Genomic DNA, 15457 nt, shown 5'->3' on the forward strand with positions numbered 1-15457 from the left:
TTTAAAGTCTACAAACTGTGATGAAATAAAACACTGGATGCACTTTTCATGTCCTAAGTGTAGGAAGAGAGAAATATGTAATAGTTTTTACTCATGAAGCTGTTAAATATGTGAAATATTCCAATATATAAAAAATGCAAAAAATAATAAATATTCATGGGCCCAGAAAAAGGCGTGTTTATCATTACAGCGAATCTAAACAAACGAACAAATAGCAATATTACAGCGTGATTCATGAGTAGGAACAAGTTTGTGTCCTATGAAACTATGTCAGTGGTGACATCTTGTGGTGGGCGAATGAATTACACGAGTGGAAGGAAAACACAAGACCAGACGAGAAATCTATTGAAATAACAGATTTATTTGCACAAGTTTAAATTTTCAGACAAATAACAAAAGATTAACTGTATCGGTATTAGCAAAAAAAATCACAATATGAGTGTCATCTTTCTTTTGTTAGGTCCCAGTCGAAGTGAAAACATGGTGAAGGAGCAGGTACAATATTATGGTCCACATACTGATGGCTGATCCAGTCCTACTTCACTTGGTGGTGAAGTACTTGGAATATGTCTTACTATAGATCACCTGATTGTCTACTCTCACAACGTTCCTCAGGTTTTGCCAAAACCAGGGTTCTGCGGCTGCTGTTCTCGGCCACTCTAGGACACTTTTCCCACACAGCCTTCTCCTGAGGCGCAGGAAGTGAGAGTGTTGTAGGACGGGCTCTAGCATTAGCAGCACAATCACATCCACATTTTCATCCAAAAGTCTTTGGTGGGCCAGATACATTGCCAGTTTGAAAACTCCGGTCTTAACATACCCCTCTGTTAGAATAAACAGAGTCTTGCGACTATATCGAATGCTCTGAGTGAGGTTGTCTATCAGTGGGACTCCTGGGGCCCAATCTCTGTCCTCCAAACACAGAGGAAGATGCTTCTCTCCTTCGTCTTCCAGTTTCACTCGCAGGTTTCTCATCACCCACTCAGACACTTGTGAGTCTTTGGTGTCATAAGTCACAAAGACGTCATATATGCAGTCTGGTGAGTTGAAGGGTTTGTATCGCTTCAGTTTAGCTTTCAAATAGTGTATTAGATAGGAAGCATCCCAGTAAAATAAGTGAGCAGCAGTTGCTACTAACATAAAAGTAGCAATGAAGGACATTGTGAGAATATAAAGCTGGAATGCCATGTTGTTATTGACACACTGGTTGATGTCAAAATGTATCAGCAGTTGACCTTTCCGATTTTCTGGAGCTCCACAGGTCACATCTGGGGTCAGTCTTGGAATCTTTACACCACTGTTTTTAATCCACAGAATTAAATTGAATAAGTCACAGGTACATTCAAAAGGGTTTCTCTGTAAGAACAAGGTCTGAATGTGAAAATCAGATCCTAACTGGAAGGTAGATTGATTGATGGTAGTGAGTTTGTTATTGCTAAGACTTAGAGTCGTCAGGCTAATTGGACCTTTGTTGAATGTAAAGTCAAGATCCAAAATGTGGTTATGACTCAAGTCCAGAAAAACCAAAGTTTGACTAATGTTTGCGTTAATGCCTGTCACATTAGTGAACTTATTAAAACTCAGGTCTAATAATTTGAGGTGACAGAAAGCCTTCAGGCGATCCCATCTGAAATCGGTGAGGGAGTTATGGCTTATGCGTAGTAGGGTGAGACTATGTGGCAAGGAATCATAAACATGGTGTGGAATTTTTGTAATTGTGTTATGTGATATATCTAAAATAGTCAAATTTGTGAGATTAGTGAAAAGCATGTTGTAAGAGCCATCTCTTTCTTTCCAAAGATTTCCAAGATTGTTATTTGTAAATTGAAGTTCTGACAATGATTTGCTATACATCTGTTTTGTTGATAACCTGGAAATTGAATTATGACTCATATTTAAGACTCTGAGATTTGGTAAATTTTTTAAAAAGTTTAGATTATTTGTTACCCCATATGCTTCAAAGTAGTGTGCATTGTAACTGATGTCTAGTACTTGTAGTTTGTTTAGTTCCTTGAATGCATTGTCATAGGCCAGATCAATCCTATTGTTAGACAGATCCAGGTATGTCACATTTGGCAGCGCAGAGAACTCTGTGCCATTCAGTGCTGCTGAAAATCCGTTTCCTGATAGGTTGAGACATGCAATGTTTTCATAGCCGTCAAATTGCTTAGATGAAATGAAGAACAGATTATTTGAGCTGAGGATTAGTACTCGTCCAGAGTTGAAGCACTCTTGTTTGATCAGACCATGAGATAGTTCATAATCTAAATCTGTGGGATGAGCTGTTAAAATTGGTGAAATGGTAAGGTCTGACCTACCACTGTAGCAGCCACTCACATGTGGGGGACTGTTGTCTGTAACAGGGTACAGGCGGTTTTCTGCAAGGTATATCATTTTGAGTTGGGGTAGTTGGCTGAAGATGGAGGCGTTACAGTTGATGATGAAATTAGTTCCCAGGTTCAATGCAGTCAGATTTTCAAGTTTGTACAAAGGTCTGAGTGTGTCTGGTTCAATACTCTGGAAGACCAGTCCCATCAAATGTAAAGTCCTTAGAAACCTAAGTTTGGAAAATTCTTCTGAAAGCTTGAAAGTTTTTGGGTACTTCTTCAGCTCAAAGTTGAAAGACAGATCAATTATTCTTACCTTAGGAATGTATCTTAGGAATGTTGCATTATCAGTAATTACTTTTGTTAAAAAGTTAAATGATAGATACAATTCTTTAAGCTTTGACAGCTTCAAAAACCAAGACGGGTTCAGGTAATCTAGTGAGTTTCCACCCAGGTTCAGAACCTGAAGCTGTGTTAAATTGTTAAAAGCATTTGGATGGATGTCAAGAGAACCGTTTGGACATGGAACACATGGATATGGAGCATTTTGACATCTTGGACAGTTTCCTTGTATTTTAAGGATCTTTAACTTATGTAGCCCATAAAAGTCATTTTCAGATATGTACTGAATTTTGTTAGAGCCTAGTTCTAACATTGTTAGTGAGCGAGGTAATCCTTTAGGAACCTCGGTTATGTTGTTAAAGGACAAGTCCAGAGCCAGTAGTTTGGTTATGACCTTAAAACTACCTTCTGTAATGGTAACCGATCTGTTACAAGGGTTCCAGGTGTAGCAGTTCTTGGATATCTGTAAGTGCGTGACATTCTCTAAACTCTTCAGGCTTCTGTTATTGAACAACACAATGTGGTTGTAGTTAAGCTCAAGGAGTTTTACACTACGAGGGATGTTCCTGGGAATTTCATTAAGATTAATGCCTGTCAGTTTAAGATGATAGAGTTTTGTCAGGTTTTTGAAAGCGTTTACATCGATGTTTACCCCATTCTTCCTGTTTGCCCAGCTGAGATCAAGTTTAGTAAGATTAGGCAGATTAGAAAATGAATTAGTTGAGATGTTCTGTATAAGGTTTTCCTCTAAGTCGAGCTGAGATGCAAAGCTTGGTATTCCATGAGGTACTTTATGCAGACGACGTCCTTTGCAGTCAATCGTGGCGTTGGAGGTGACATCACAAGGGAACTGAGGTGACTTCCATTCAGGTTCACCTGCTGCAGGATGGATCTCATAATGGCAGTAGAGACAGAACAGCAGCAGGTGCATCCAGCAATCGATCGTCTGTAGAGGAACAGTGATACTGGTCATTTGAAGAAACACATTCTTAAATCATACCATTAAGGCATAAAAGGACAGTATTGTGGACTTTTATTAAAGAAGTGTTACATGCTGCAGCTTTTCTTGTGCTAATAAGTAGAATCATGGTGGCAAAATACATGGAATTCCATCTTTGCAAAGATGTTTAAATATAAGGCTTCAACCTCTTAGTCACACGAAGTGAATTTCTTCCCATGTACATGTAGGTCTTCACTGAGTTTAGCAAATAATATGTCATTTAGCTGCTTTTTTTCGTTTTTCAGTCTATAAGTAAAATGCATCTGTTACTGTTTCAATACTGTAGCTGCTGGGCTAGGTTTATAAAAAGTATGATTCCTGCACAATAAAATTGTAGGCAGTGATAAATTTCACCTTTGCCATTAAATAAAAGTAGAAGGAAGACGATGAAGAAGATGATGATGGTGAAGAAGATGAAGGAGGAGACGCCCCAATGAAGAAGACACCGCAGATGATTTTAAAGCAGAAGTAAGTTCAACTATTGCTAATTAATTACTAAAAGTAACTGTAAGAAAAAAATGGGCAATATTAATAATACATTTTGCTACTATATGTAGTTATTCGGAAAGTGTAAGGTTGTAAGTCTATTGGTTAAACACTGTCAAAAACTTCAGCTTGGAGTTAGCTAGCTACTTCACTAATGCTAGCGTTCTGAGCTAGCGGTAGTTTGAAAGGATTGAAAGGTACCCTGACTTTATATGGCTAATTAGCATATTTTAGCATCATCACATCAGAAAATCAAACCATTCTGTAAGTCCCATGCCTAAAACTGTTTCTATGCAATGACGTAAAAGAAGGTTGTATTTAAAGCTGCATATGTACGTTAAGCTAACAACGTCTGTATTAATAGGAAATATTTAAAATGTAATTTATTTTATCATAAAATATAAATTTAATTCATTAACAAAAATAATCCTTTTTAAGGTCATATATGAAGTATATAACCAAAAGCGGAGATTATACCAAGTAAACGCAGTTGTATTCTGTTGAGACGCTTGTGAACGGATTGGAACCAACTTTACACAATGGCACCACAGCTGCCGACCAGCAGATGGCAGTAGGTTGCATGAGAAACAGCCTCTGATTGCTTTACTTCTTTTTCCTCATAAGTTAAAACTTCTATCTCCGCCAGCCCAAACACATGCAGTTAGGTTGACTGAAGATTGCACATTGCCCTAATGTGTGAGTGAGTGTCTGTCTTAATATGTAGCCCTGTGTAGGACCTGCAACCTGTCTAGGGTTTGTCCCGCCTCTCGCCTGATTGACAGCTGGGACGGGATCCAGCAAATCCACCACTACTGACGAGGACAAAGCGGTAAAAAAAAATGAGCGACTGTGATTTCTTTTAGCCTTTTAAAGAACAGTTATGTTGCACTTAATATGTGGGTGCTTTTCCAAAGAGTGGTGTGATTACCTAATCAAGTACTATGCACATGGTATTTTCTTATTTGTTATATAAATAGTCCTATGTTTTTAGAATCAAATAATGCATGCAGAATTCAGCAGTTATGTAAGGAAATTGGCTATCACGATATTATCATTTAAGCATAAAATCGTTTTAAAGATATGAAAAACAAACACAAGACAAAATAAACAAAGCACATTTATAATGAATACAAATAACCTGATAACCGCTGTTGGATACAATTTCATCCCTGCTTTTTAGAGAACAAAGCTCTCAAAGTATGGAGACAAATGAAACTTACCATGGTGCACAAATGAACTGATCCCTCTCACTCCTTGAATGATAAGAGTTGGCCTTTGCAATCTTTTCAAGTCAAATTTTAACCAAGTTATTTGCAATAAATAAAAGTATGCATGCTATGTATTCATCAAGTAATCAGAATAAAAAAAAATATTTAGTGTTGAAATCGAACAAAACAAAGCAGTTGCTCTGACAGTTAAACAGACTCAGACAGAAGATGCATGTAAATAAAGGAAGTACATTTCTCTCACTTCCTTTTTCATGAAGTACTGGAAGTTACTTTGCAATCAAATGTAATTTTAGCACATGCTTATTATAAAAAAAAACTACTTGCCTTTGACATTGTTATTTGTGACAAGCAGTTGCTAGTTCACTTCTCAGGCTGTACCAGCTGTATGGCTGGGCTTAAGTGTTTTATTTTTCTTTTTAGACTTTTCCTCTCCAGCACCGATCATTGCACAGTATCCTTATTAGTCCATGGTAATGTAAATTGCAAAGAACGTTTACTTTTGCACCAATATCCCTTGGTGAGTAAGTAGAAAGGAGTCTTGAATGTACTATTGTTAATACATGTGTTGCTTAGTTTTCAAATGACAGACCTAGGTGGGAGGTATGTGCCTTAATTAGAAGAAAATGAACTGCCTTTTGTAAGCAGTCAGAAGCTGTTTTACATTAGTTGAGATAAATGAGTTTAATGAAAATTTCTTGGCCCAATGGAAAACAATATTTAATATGATAGGAATTCCAGGTTTGCCACAGAGGAAAAAAGCAATGCTACAACATGATTTATGTGTAGGACATGCAAATTTCATTTTAAACCATATGTCCTATTAAAACTGTATCAGAGACAACACAATGTGGTCAATAAATTAATAACCACAATCCAAGAAAAAACATGTTATGTTACTATATAGATTAAATTACCATTTTGTACACTGAATACAGTAATTGATCTTAAAGCCAAATATAGGACAAATATTTTAAATAAACTTATTTGGTGATACACAGTAAGGTGTTCATATTAATTACATTACAATCCTTCTCCCTGGTATTGTATTAGCGAACAAAAACAAAATCAAGTCCCGTGAAAAAAATGATTGCTACAATGGCTTTAGAACAAGTATCCAAGCAGGTATAATGGTCCACATACTGATGGCTGATCCAGTCCTACTTCACTTGATGGTGAAGTACTTGGAATATGTCTTACTGTAGATCACCTGATTGTCTACTCTCACAAGGTTCCTCAGGTTTTGCCAAAACCAGGGTTCTGCGGCTGCTGTTCTCGGCCACTCTAGGACACTTTTCCCACACAGCCTTCTTCTGAGGCGCAGGAAGGGAGAGTGTTGTAGGACGGGCTCTAGCATTAGCAGCACAATCACATCCACATTTTCATCCAAAAGTCTTTGGTGGGCCAGATACATTGCCAGTTTGAAAACTCCGGTCTTAACATACCCCTCTGTTAGAATAAACAGAGTCTTGCGACTATATCGAATGCTCTGAGTGAGGTTGTCTATCAGTGGGACTCCTGGGGCCCAATCTCTGTCCTCCAAACACAGAGGAAGATGCTTCTCTCCTTCGTCTTCCAGTTTCACTCGCAGGTTTCTCATCACCCACTCAGACACTTGTGAGTCTTTGGTGTCATAAGTCACAAAGACGTCATATATGCAGTCTGGTGAGTTGAAGGGTTTGTATCCCTTCAGTTTAGCTTTCAAATAGTGTATTAGATAGGAAGCATCCCAGTAAAATAAGTGAGCAGCAGTTGCTACTAACATAAAAGTAGCAATGAAGGACATTGTGAGAATATAAAGCTGGAATGTCATGTTGTTATTGACACACTGGTTGATGTCAAAATGTATCAGCAGTTGACCTTTCCGATTTTCTGGAGCTCCACAGGTCACATCTGGGGTCAGTCTTGGAATCTTTACACCACTGTTTTTAATCCACAGAATTAAATTGAATAAGTCACAGGTACATTCAAAAGGGTTTCTTTGTAAGAACAAGGTCTGAATGTGAAAATCAGATCCTAATTGGAAGGTAGATTGATTGATGGTAGTGAGTTTGTTGTTGCTAAGACTTAGAGTCGTCAGGCTATTTGGACCTTTGTTGAATGTAAAGTCAAGCTCCAAAATGTAGTTATGACTCAAGTCCAGAAAAGCCAAAGTTTGACTAATGTTTGCATTTATGCCTGTCACATTAGTGAACTTATTAAAACTTAGGTCTAATAATTTGAGGTGACAGAAAGCCTTCAGGCGATCCCATCTGAAATCGGTGAGGGAGTTATGGCTTATGCGTAGTAGGGTGAGATTATGTGGCAAGGAATCATAAACATGGTGTGAAATCTTTGTAATTCTGTTATGTGATATATCTAAAATAGTCAAATTTGTGAGATGAGTAAAAAGCATATTGTACGAGTGGTCCCTTTCTTTCCAAAGTTTTCCAAGATTATTATTTGTAAACTGAAGTTCTGACAATGATTTGCTATACATCTGTTTGGTTGATAACCTGGAAATTGAATTATGACTCATATTTAAGACTCTGAGATATGGTAGATTTTTTAAAAAGTTTAGATTATTTGTTACCCCATATGCTTCAAAGTAGTGTGAATTATAACTGATGTCTAGTACTTGAAGTTTGTTTAGTTCTTTGAAGGCATTGTCAAAAGCCAGATCAATCCTATTGTTGGACAGATCCAGGTATGTCACATTAGGCAGCGCGGAGAACTCTGTGCCATTCAGTGCTGCTGAAAATCCGTTTCCTGATAGGTTGAGACATGCAATGTTTCCATAGCCCTCAAATTGCTTAGATGAAATGAAGAACAGATTATTTGAGCTGAGGATTAGTACTCGTCCAGAGTTGAAGCACTCTTGTTTGATCAGACCATGAGATAGTTCAATAGCAAAGTCTTTTTGATGGGGTAATAATAATGTTGAAATGGTAAGATCTGACCTACCACTGTAGCAGCCACTCACATGTGGGGGACTGTTGTCTGTAACAGGGTACAGGCGGTTTTCTGCAAGGTATATCATTTTGAGTTGGGGTAGTTGGCTGAAGATGGAGGCGTTACAGTTGATGATGAAATTAGTTCCCAGGTTCAATGCAGTCAGATTTTCAAGTTTGTACAAAGGTCTGAGTGTGTCTGGTTCAATACTCTGGAAGACCAGTCCCATCAAATGTAAAGTCCTTAGAAACCTAAGTTTGGAAAATTCTTCTGAAAGCTTGACAGTTTTCGGGTACTTCTTCAGCTCAAAGTTGAAAGACAGATCAATTTTTTCTATTTTAGGAATGTATCTTAGGAATGTTGCATTATCAGTAATTACCTTTGTTAAAAAGTTAAATGATAGATACAATTCTTTAAGCTTGGACAGCTTCAAAAACCAAGACGGGTTCAGATAATCTAGTGAGTTTCCTGCGAGGTGCAAATATTGAAGCTGTGTTAAATTGTGAAAAGCATTTGGATGGATGTCAAGAGAACCATTTGGACATGGAACACATGGATATGGAGCATTTTGACATCTTGGACAGTTCCCTTGTAGGTGTAGAGTTTCGATGTTAAGTAGTCCATAAAAGTCATTTTCAGATATGCAGTGAATTTTGTTAGAGCCTAGTTTTAACATTTTTAGTGAGTGAGGTAATCCTTTGGGAACCTCGGTCAAGTTGTTAAAGGACAAATCCAGAGCCAGTAGTTTGGTTATGACCTTAAAACTATCTTCTGTAATGTTAACCGACGTTTTACAAGGGTTCCAGGTGTAGCAGTTCTTGGATATCCACAGGTGCGTGACATTTTCTAAACTCTTAAGGTTTCTGTTATTAAAAAACACAATGTGGTTGTAGTTTAGCTCAAGGATTTTCACACTAGGAGGGATATTCCTGGGAATTTCTTTAAGATGAATGCCTGTTAGTTTGAGATGATAGAGTTTTGTCAGGTTATTGAAAGCTTTCACATCAATCTTCATTGCATCCTTTCTGTTTGCCCAGCTGAGATCAAGTATACTGAGATTAGACAGATTAGAAAATGAATTAGTTGTGATATTTTCAATTAAGTTTTCATTTAAGATGAGGTGAGATGCAAAGCTTGGTATCCCATGAGGTACTTTATGCAGATGACGTCCTTTGCAGTCAATCGTGGCGTAAGAAGTGTTGAAGGTGACATCACAAGGGAACTGAGGTGACTTCCATTCAGGTTTACCTGCCGCAGGATTGATCTCATAATGGCAGTACAGACAGAACAGCAGCAATTTCATCCAATGTTCGATGGTCTGTAGAGGAACAGTGATAGGTAGGTTTTAGAAAAAAACTACATGCGACCAGCAGGAGGACTCTTAAGAGCAAGAAATGCCACTTTCACTTTCCATTGAAAATGTCTGTTCTGATGTAGTATTTGCTGCTTTTAACCATTCCTCTTGTTCCCCTTTGAAACTAAAGTTGAGGATGTTGTATAAACAGTGTACACAATCACATTAAACAAAAGTACTTTTAGTACAGTATTTTTACACTAACCCAATTCTGCTGAGAGACTTGGGGTTTTGCCCTTTAAAGATTGGAAAAATCTTTTTCAGAATCATACCATAGAATGCTGGAAATCATGCAGCAGTAGTCTAAAAATAGTTAAATAACCCTTTTCTGTATTTTAGTTTTATTCTGTTATACTGTAAGGGTCCTGTTTTTAAATAAAGGTTTCCCTTTAAACTAAGGACACGAGTAAACTAATAAAGGTATTTGTTTACTGAAACATGTGATAGGTATTTAATGAATCACAATATGTTCATTGTATAGTCATCATACTGTACAATGTATACTGTATGTATATATTATCAACATTTCAAATGAATATGCAGTCCATCAATTACCCAGATTGTTAAAGCATTTCAAAAACAAATTAATACAAATACAAAACTGTTTCACAGAAATGGATAAAACAGATACAGTAAACAGTATATAATACACACAGAACTTGGGTGTGTATACAGTATACCCTGGTATATAGAGAACTAAGTTCTAAAAAAAACATTAAACTCACCATTGTGTACATGCTGTATTGATGCCTCAAAATCCCTGTATGGAAACAGATGGCACTTTGCAATATTACAGGTTAAATTAAATTATATTTTTTCCTGCTTTGTATTTTTGTCTTCAAATTCAGACACAGAAGCAACAAGCAAGTTCTTTTTACACCCACATAAGCTCCTAGACAGACGAAGCTTTTGATTTAGAGAAGTACATGGTACAATGTGTTTTACTTCCTTTATGCATACGAGATACTGGTTTCATTACTGTGAAATTTAAATTTAGCACCTTTTCTCATTATAGATAAAAAACAACCTACTGCAAGCACAATAGTTGTGTCGGGACATAATTTCAAAGGAGATTTAAACATATTGCATTTGCTTGTATTTAAAGTGTCTCTTTAAATAGATTGTTGTATTGTTTGTGGCCTTCGGTTGCTAGTACGCTTCTTAAGCTAAACCAAAAGTATGGCTGGGCTTGAGGGTTTGCTGGCCACTCTAGAACAGACCTCTTATAGAGCTTCTTCCGCAGTTTCAGATACTTTGAGTTGCAAGGCACTTTTTCCAGGAGTATTAATACAATAACATCATTTTTCTCATCCATTAACCTTTGGTGTGCAATGTAGAAAGCGTTCTTGAAGTTGCCGCTTTTAATATATTTGTTGGTGAGAATGAACACAGTTCTCTTGCTTCTGTGGATGCTCTGGCTGAGATTGTCAATCAGGGGACATCCAGGGATCCAGTCCCGTTCTTCCAGGCACAGTTTTAGATGACGATCTCCACATTTCTCTAGATGGACGCACATTTCCTTTATCACCCACTCTGACACTGCAGGATCATCTGTGTCATATATCACAAACGCATCATATGTAGAGCTTTGAGAGTACAGGCGGCTGTAACCTTTGAGCTTTGCACTGCAGAAGTGGTAAATGTACCAGACATCCCACAGGAAAAGATGGCTGGAGATGGACAGGGTGATGAAACTGAGCAAGAGGGAAGTCATAATAGTGTAGAGTATGATTAACAGGTAGTGGTGCTGGCAGGCTTGCAGGTCCACTGAGATAACTGGGTGACCCTTTTGTGCCCCTGGAGCAGCACAGGTCACGTCTGTGGCCAGTCTGGGGATGGTCACTGTGGTAGAGTTGAGCCATGTGACCAACCAAGTGGCATTGCATGTGCACTGGAAATTGTTGTTGTGCAGAAGTAGCATGTCCATCTGATCAACAACATCATCTGGAAAGCTAGATTTTTCAATGTGCATAATGTGGTTAAAACTTAGATCCAGATATTTTAAGTTATGAGAATCTTTGAGGAAATCTGGTGTTAGCTTTATGATTTGGTTATTATGTAAAATGAGCTTCTTGAGTGATTTGGCACAGTTTGACAGTATTTTTGGAACACTACTTAAACTGTTTCCACTGAGATCTAACACTGTCAGGGAACGTAGAAAGGTTAGTTTCCCCCACATAAATGATTTGAACCTATTCTTCCTGATATACAGCTCAGACAGATTGTTGGGCATATTGCTGAACACTTCTTCTGGAATGAAGTTGAGATTGTTATAAGAGATGTCAAGGACAACCAGATTATGTAAGTTCTTGAAATAATTGACATATCTGGTATCCCCATCTCTCCACAACATATCTAAGCGGTTATCTCTGAACTCTAACCTCTCTAGAGAATTGCTTTCCATCTCTGTGTTGGTAGATGTAGAGATCTTGTTATGGTTCATCTTCAGTACCTTAAGTTTGTTTAAATTTCTAGTGAAATTCAACATGTGAGTTATGCCCTCTGATTCAAAATAATGGTTGTTGTTGCTAATATCTAGGATGACCAGGCTTTTGAGCTCCTGAAATGCAGTAGAGTAGAGCAGGTCCAGGCGATTCGATGAGAAGTCCAGATATTGTAAGTTTGTCAGATAGGTAAATTCGGACCCATTTAGGCTTTGGCTCATTGCATTCCCTGACAGATTGAGACATCTCAGCTCACCAAGGTTTAAAAATCTTGAATTCAAAAAGAATATGTTGTTTCTGCTCACATCTAAGGTTTTGCCAAACTGACTGCAATTTTTATTGACAAAGGACGTCTTAACTCCAAGTTCTTTGTCTTTGTTTTTGCAGCTGCGAGCATATTCATCATATCTGAAGTAATGTATCTCTCTTACTTCATTATTTTGGTACTCATTTTCTGCCGACATTGGAGACCAGTCGAATGGTTGTCCTCCAGAGAAACCTACAATGCTATGGCCATCGGAGGGAGATGATATTTTGTTGTCAGACAGGCTGATTATTTTAAAGCTTTTTAATTCCATTAAAATACTCAGATTTGTCATTTTGATGAAGTTTGTACCTAGATCCACAACCTCCAATTTCGTGAGAGACGTTAAAGGGGCTATACTCTGTGACTCCAGCTGCTGAAACACAAAACCCTTCAGTCTTAGTATTTTCAGGGATTTAAGATAAGAGAAACTTTTGCTGAGTGTCAGTGTTTGAGGATAACGCTGGAGCTCATAGTTAAATGAAAGGTCTAGTTCTTCGAGTTTGCTTAAGTATCGTGGAAAGTTGGCCACTCCTATCTCTCTTGCCAAAAAGTTTGATGAGAGGTCAAGCACTCTCAGCTCAGTTGTCATTTTAAACCACTCATTTTTTACATTTGTCAAGGAGTTACTATGCAGGCGGAGTGTCTTTAGTTTTGTCAACATTTTAAAAGCCCCATTGCTGATATTTAGTGGGGAATTATTCAGGCATGATTTGCAAGGGAAAGGGGCATTGTAGCATCGAGGACAATTTCCGCTAATATCTAAAATCTCAAGGTTAGTTAAATTTTTAAAGTCGTCATCAGTGAATTCATGAATGTTATTGTTGTACAGATACAACTCCTTCAGACCTCCAGGTAGTTGACGTGGAATGAAGGATAAGTTGTTAGATTTAAGCGATAACAATGTCAAATTGTTTAGCTGTAAAAATGCATCATCCTCTATATCATAGGACACATTACAGGGATTACGAAAATAGCAGTTTTGACCGAGGTAGAGCATCTCTACATTCCTGATCTCAGACAGGTTTGCTTTAGACAGGTAGAAAATATTATTCACTTCCAGACTCAGCAGAATTAGATTTGAAGGCAGTCCTTTAGGTATACTGTTGAGCTGATTGCCATCTAGGTACAGCGCTCGCAGACTCCTGAGGCTGGTGAAGGTGTTTTCCTTTATCGTCACGCTTTCTGTGCACATGCGATCCTTGGGACCAATTTTGATGGGCACGCAGTTGCATCTCATGTCAATCTCAGTCAGGTTCTCAAGGCCGGCAAAGGAGGAGGAGTTTAATTGAGGAATGTGGTTGATGGTGAGAGTCAGATAGTTGGTGTTCTTGGGGATGCCAACGGGGATTTCTTTGAGGTTTCTGTCGGTGCAGTCTACTACAGTTCTGTTGCTGTTCTCGCTAACATCACATGGCAGCGTTTTTGGATATGAAATGTTAACTGTCAATACGAAGAGACAACTCCACAACGCCAGCAGTGTGACAAACATCTGTACGGAAACACATGTAGTTCTCTGAGAAATAAAGCTACCATAAGAAAAACATCATATAAACCAAACATTCAGTATATGTATTTGAGTATTGTAGGAATGGTCTCTTCTGCTTAATGCCACAGCCAGGAAGTAGTGAAACTACTACTTATACCATAGTTTTCCACTTCTTCTTCTATTTTACAGACTACTTCTCATGGATAACATGTCATTTAACTTTTTATGAATACAATCAATAGAATTAACAGTAAATTGGGTAAAGATATCTGATACTCACCAGATGGGAGAGCATTGTTCATGTGCGAGACAAAGAAGAAATGCTGCTTTGAGTCCCGTTGTCAAGTACTGAAAGAAGTTTATTGCTGATCATGTGAAGGGGAAAGGTTGAAAGTAACAGGTGGCTGTGTTGGCCCACTGAATGCATATTTACTCACTTCCCCATTATTACAAACCCCACACAAACAAGTATTTCACTTTTTTCTTCTTTTGGCACAATAATCAGATTGCTAACAGAAGGTTTGCTTTGTACCAGATTTATCAGTCTTGCTGTGACAGTGTAATAATTGCAGCAAAGTTTTATGTTTTAATGATGATCACCAATTGAAGGAGTAGATTCATTTCTGAGGTGCAGTGCCTGCAGGGGATAGTGAAACCTATCATCAATATGTACAGTATGCTTAGGTTGCGGTTTACTGTACCAGGTTTCATGGTAAACATGCTATTTTGGCACCAGACAGAATCTTGTTCTGCATTCTAAGGTTTCTAAGGTATGGCTGTGTGACTTTCACTTTCACCAGTGCCAGTGTGTTGACTTTTATATGTACAGTGCAGGTGCTGGTCATATGAATAGAATATCATCAGAAAGTTAATTTATTTCACTAATTCCATTCAAAAAGCGAAACTTGTGCTGTGTATTTTATTCATTCATTACTCAGACTGATACAGTATATTTCAAATTTTTATTTTCTTAATTGTGACGATTCTAACTGACAATTAATGAAAACTCCAAATTCAGTATCTCAGAAAATTGGAATATTGTGAAAAGGTTCAAAATTGAAGACACCTGGTACCACATTTAGCACTAATCTGTTATTTAACTCAGGCTACAAGACAACCACTGACACCTTGCACAACGAAGGCAAGACACAAAAGGTCATCGCAAGTGGCTGGGTGTTCACAGAGCACAGAGAATTTGAATGGAATTTGTCAAAATCAACATTTTGATGACATTCTAATAAATGATCAGAACTTGTATACACACAGTATACAGATACAGGTATTTGTAAAAAACTAAAGTAAGTCAGTCTCTGTTACAGAAACAAAAAATGTAGATTGCTTTTTGGTGTTAAAAGAAAATATATGCATGAGCACATTGGCATCATGCAGCATTTCAAAGCTGAAATTGAGTCCTGTAGGTACTGTATCATCATCACCAGTACACAAAAACATAGCAAATGCTTACAAAGATGTGAATTACTACTTTAAAATATTAGTAGTTGATGTTTTGTTTTTTAACCACTGCAAAAACAAATATATGATATCATTAGTTGG

General features: G+C 37.7%; 3 protein-coding genes and 1 long non-coding RNA gene across 13 annotated transcripts in view; 1 reads left to right on the forward strand and 3 right to left on the reverse strand.

Annotated features, from left to right (window-relative positions):
• Nucleotides 1–242: 242 nt before the first annotated feature.
• Nucleotides 243–5584, reverse strand: LOC114846764 (toll-like receptor 7). Of its 6 annotated transcripts, none has more exons than XM_029135815.3 (3): nucleotides 5376–5569; nucleotides 3460–3615; nucleotides 327–1297 (listed from the first exon to the last, which is right to left on the reverse strand). In XM_029135815.3, exons 2-3 carry the CDS (start codon nucleotides 3564–3566, stop codon nucleotides 541–543), a joined length of 864 nt encoding a protein of 287 aa, XP_028991648.1. In that variant the 5' UTR covers nucleotides 3567–3615; nucleotides 5376–5569; the 3' UTR covers nucleotides 327–540. The 6 variants fall into 6 exon arrangements, with proteins under 6 accessions (XP_028991645.1, XP_028991646.1, XP_028991647.1 ...); XM_029135816.3 differs by lacking the exon at nucleotides 5376–5569 and adding an exon at nucleotides 4633–4767; XM_029135817.3 differs by lacking the exon at nucleotides 5376–5569 and adding an exon at nucleotides 4024–4150.
• The window catches only part of LOC114846770 (uncharacterized), a 39114-nt gene continuing 27616 nt past the window's right edge, over nucleotides 3960–15457 (forward strand). For 2 of the 5 annotated variants that reach the window (XR_003784112.3, XR_003784109.3), the window contains exons 1-2: nucleotides 3969–4137; nucleotides 4880–4984. This is a non-coding gene — a long non-coding RNA (uncharacterized LOC114846770). Of the gene's footprint in view, nucleotides 4138–4879; nucleotides 4985–5804; nucleotides 5836–15457 lie in introns of all 5 variants that reach the window. The other 3 variants (XR_003784110.3, XR_008693364.1, XR_003784111.3) reach the window with 3 other exon arrangements.
• On the reverse strand, nucleotides 5899–10534 carry LOC114846767 (toll-like receptor 7). The gene is made up of 2 exons (XM_029135820.3): nucleotides 10392–10534; nucleotides 5899–9630 (listed from the first exon to the last, which is right to left on the reverse strand). The coding sequence occupies exons 1-2, from the start codon at nucleotides 10401–10403 to the stop codon at nucleotides 6547–6549; spliced, it is 3096 nt and encodes a 1031-aa protein (XP_028991653.1). The 5' UTR covers nucleotides 10404–10534; the 3' UTR covers nucleotides 5899–6546.
• On the reverse strand, nucleotides 10763–15357 carry tlr7 (toll-like receptor 7). The gene is made up of 2 exons (XM_029135819.3): nucleotides 14184–15357; nucleotides 10763–13906 (listed from the first exon to the last, which is right to left on the reverse strand). The coding sequence occupies exons 1-2, from the start codon at nucleotides 14196–14198 to the stop codon at nucleotides 10766–10768; spliced, it is 3156 nt and encodes a 1051-aa protein (XP_028991652.1). The 5' UTR covers nucleotides 14199–15357; the 3' UTR covers nucleotides 10763–10765.

This window comes from Betta splendens, chromosome 21, assembly GCF_900634795.4.
Source record: "Betta splendens chromosome 21, fBetSpl5.4, whole genome shotgun sequence".
Taxonomy (NCBI): domain Eukaryota; kingdom Metazoa; phylum Chordata; class Actinopteri; order Anabantiformes; family Osphronemidae; genus Betta; species Betta splendens.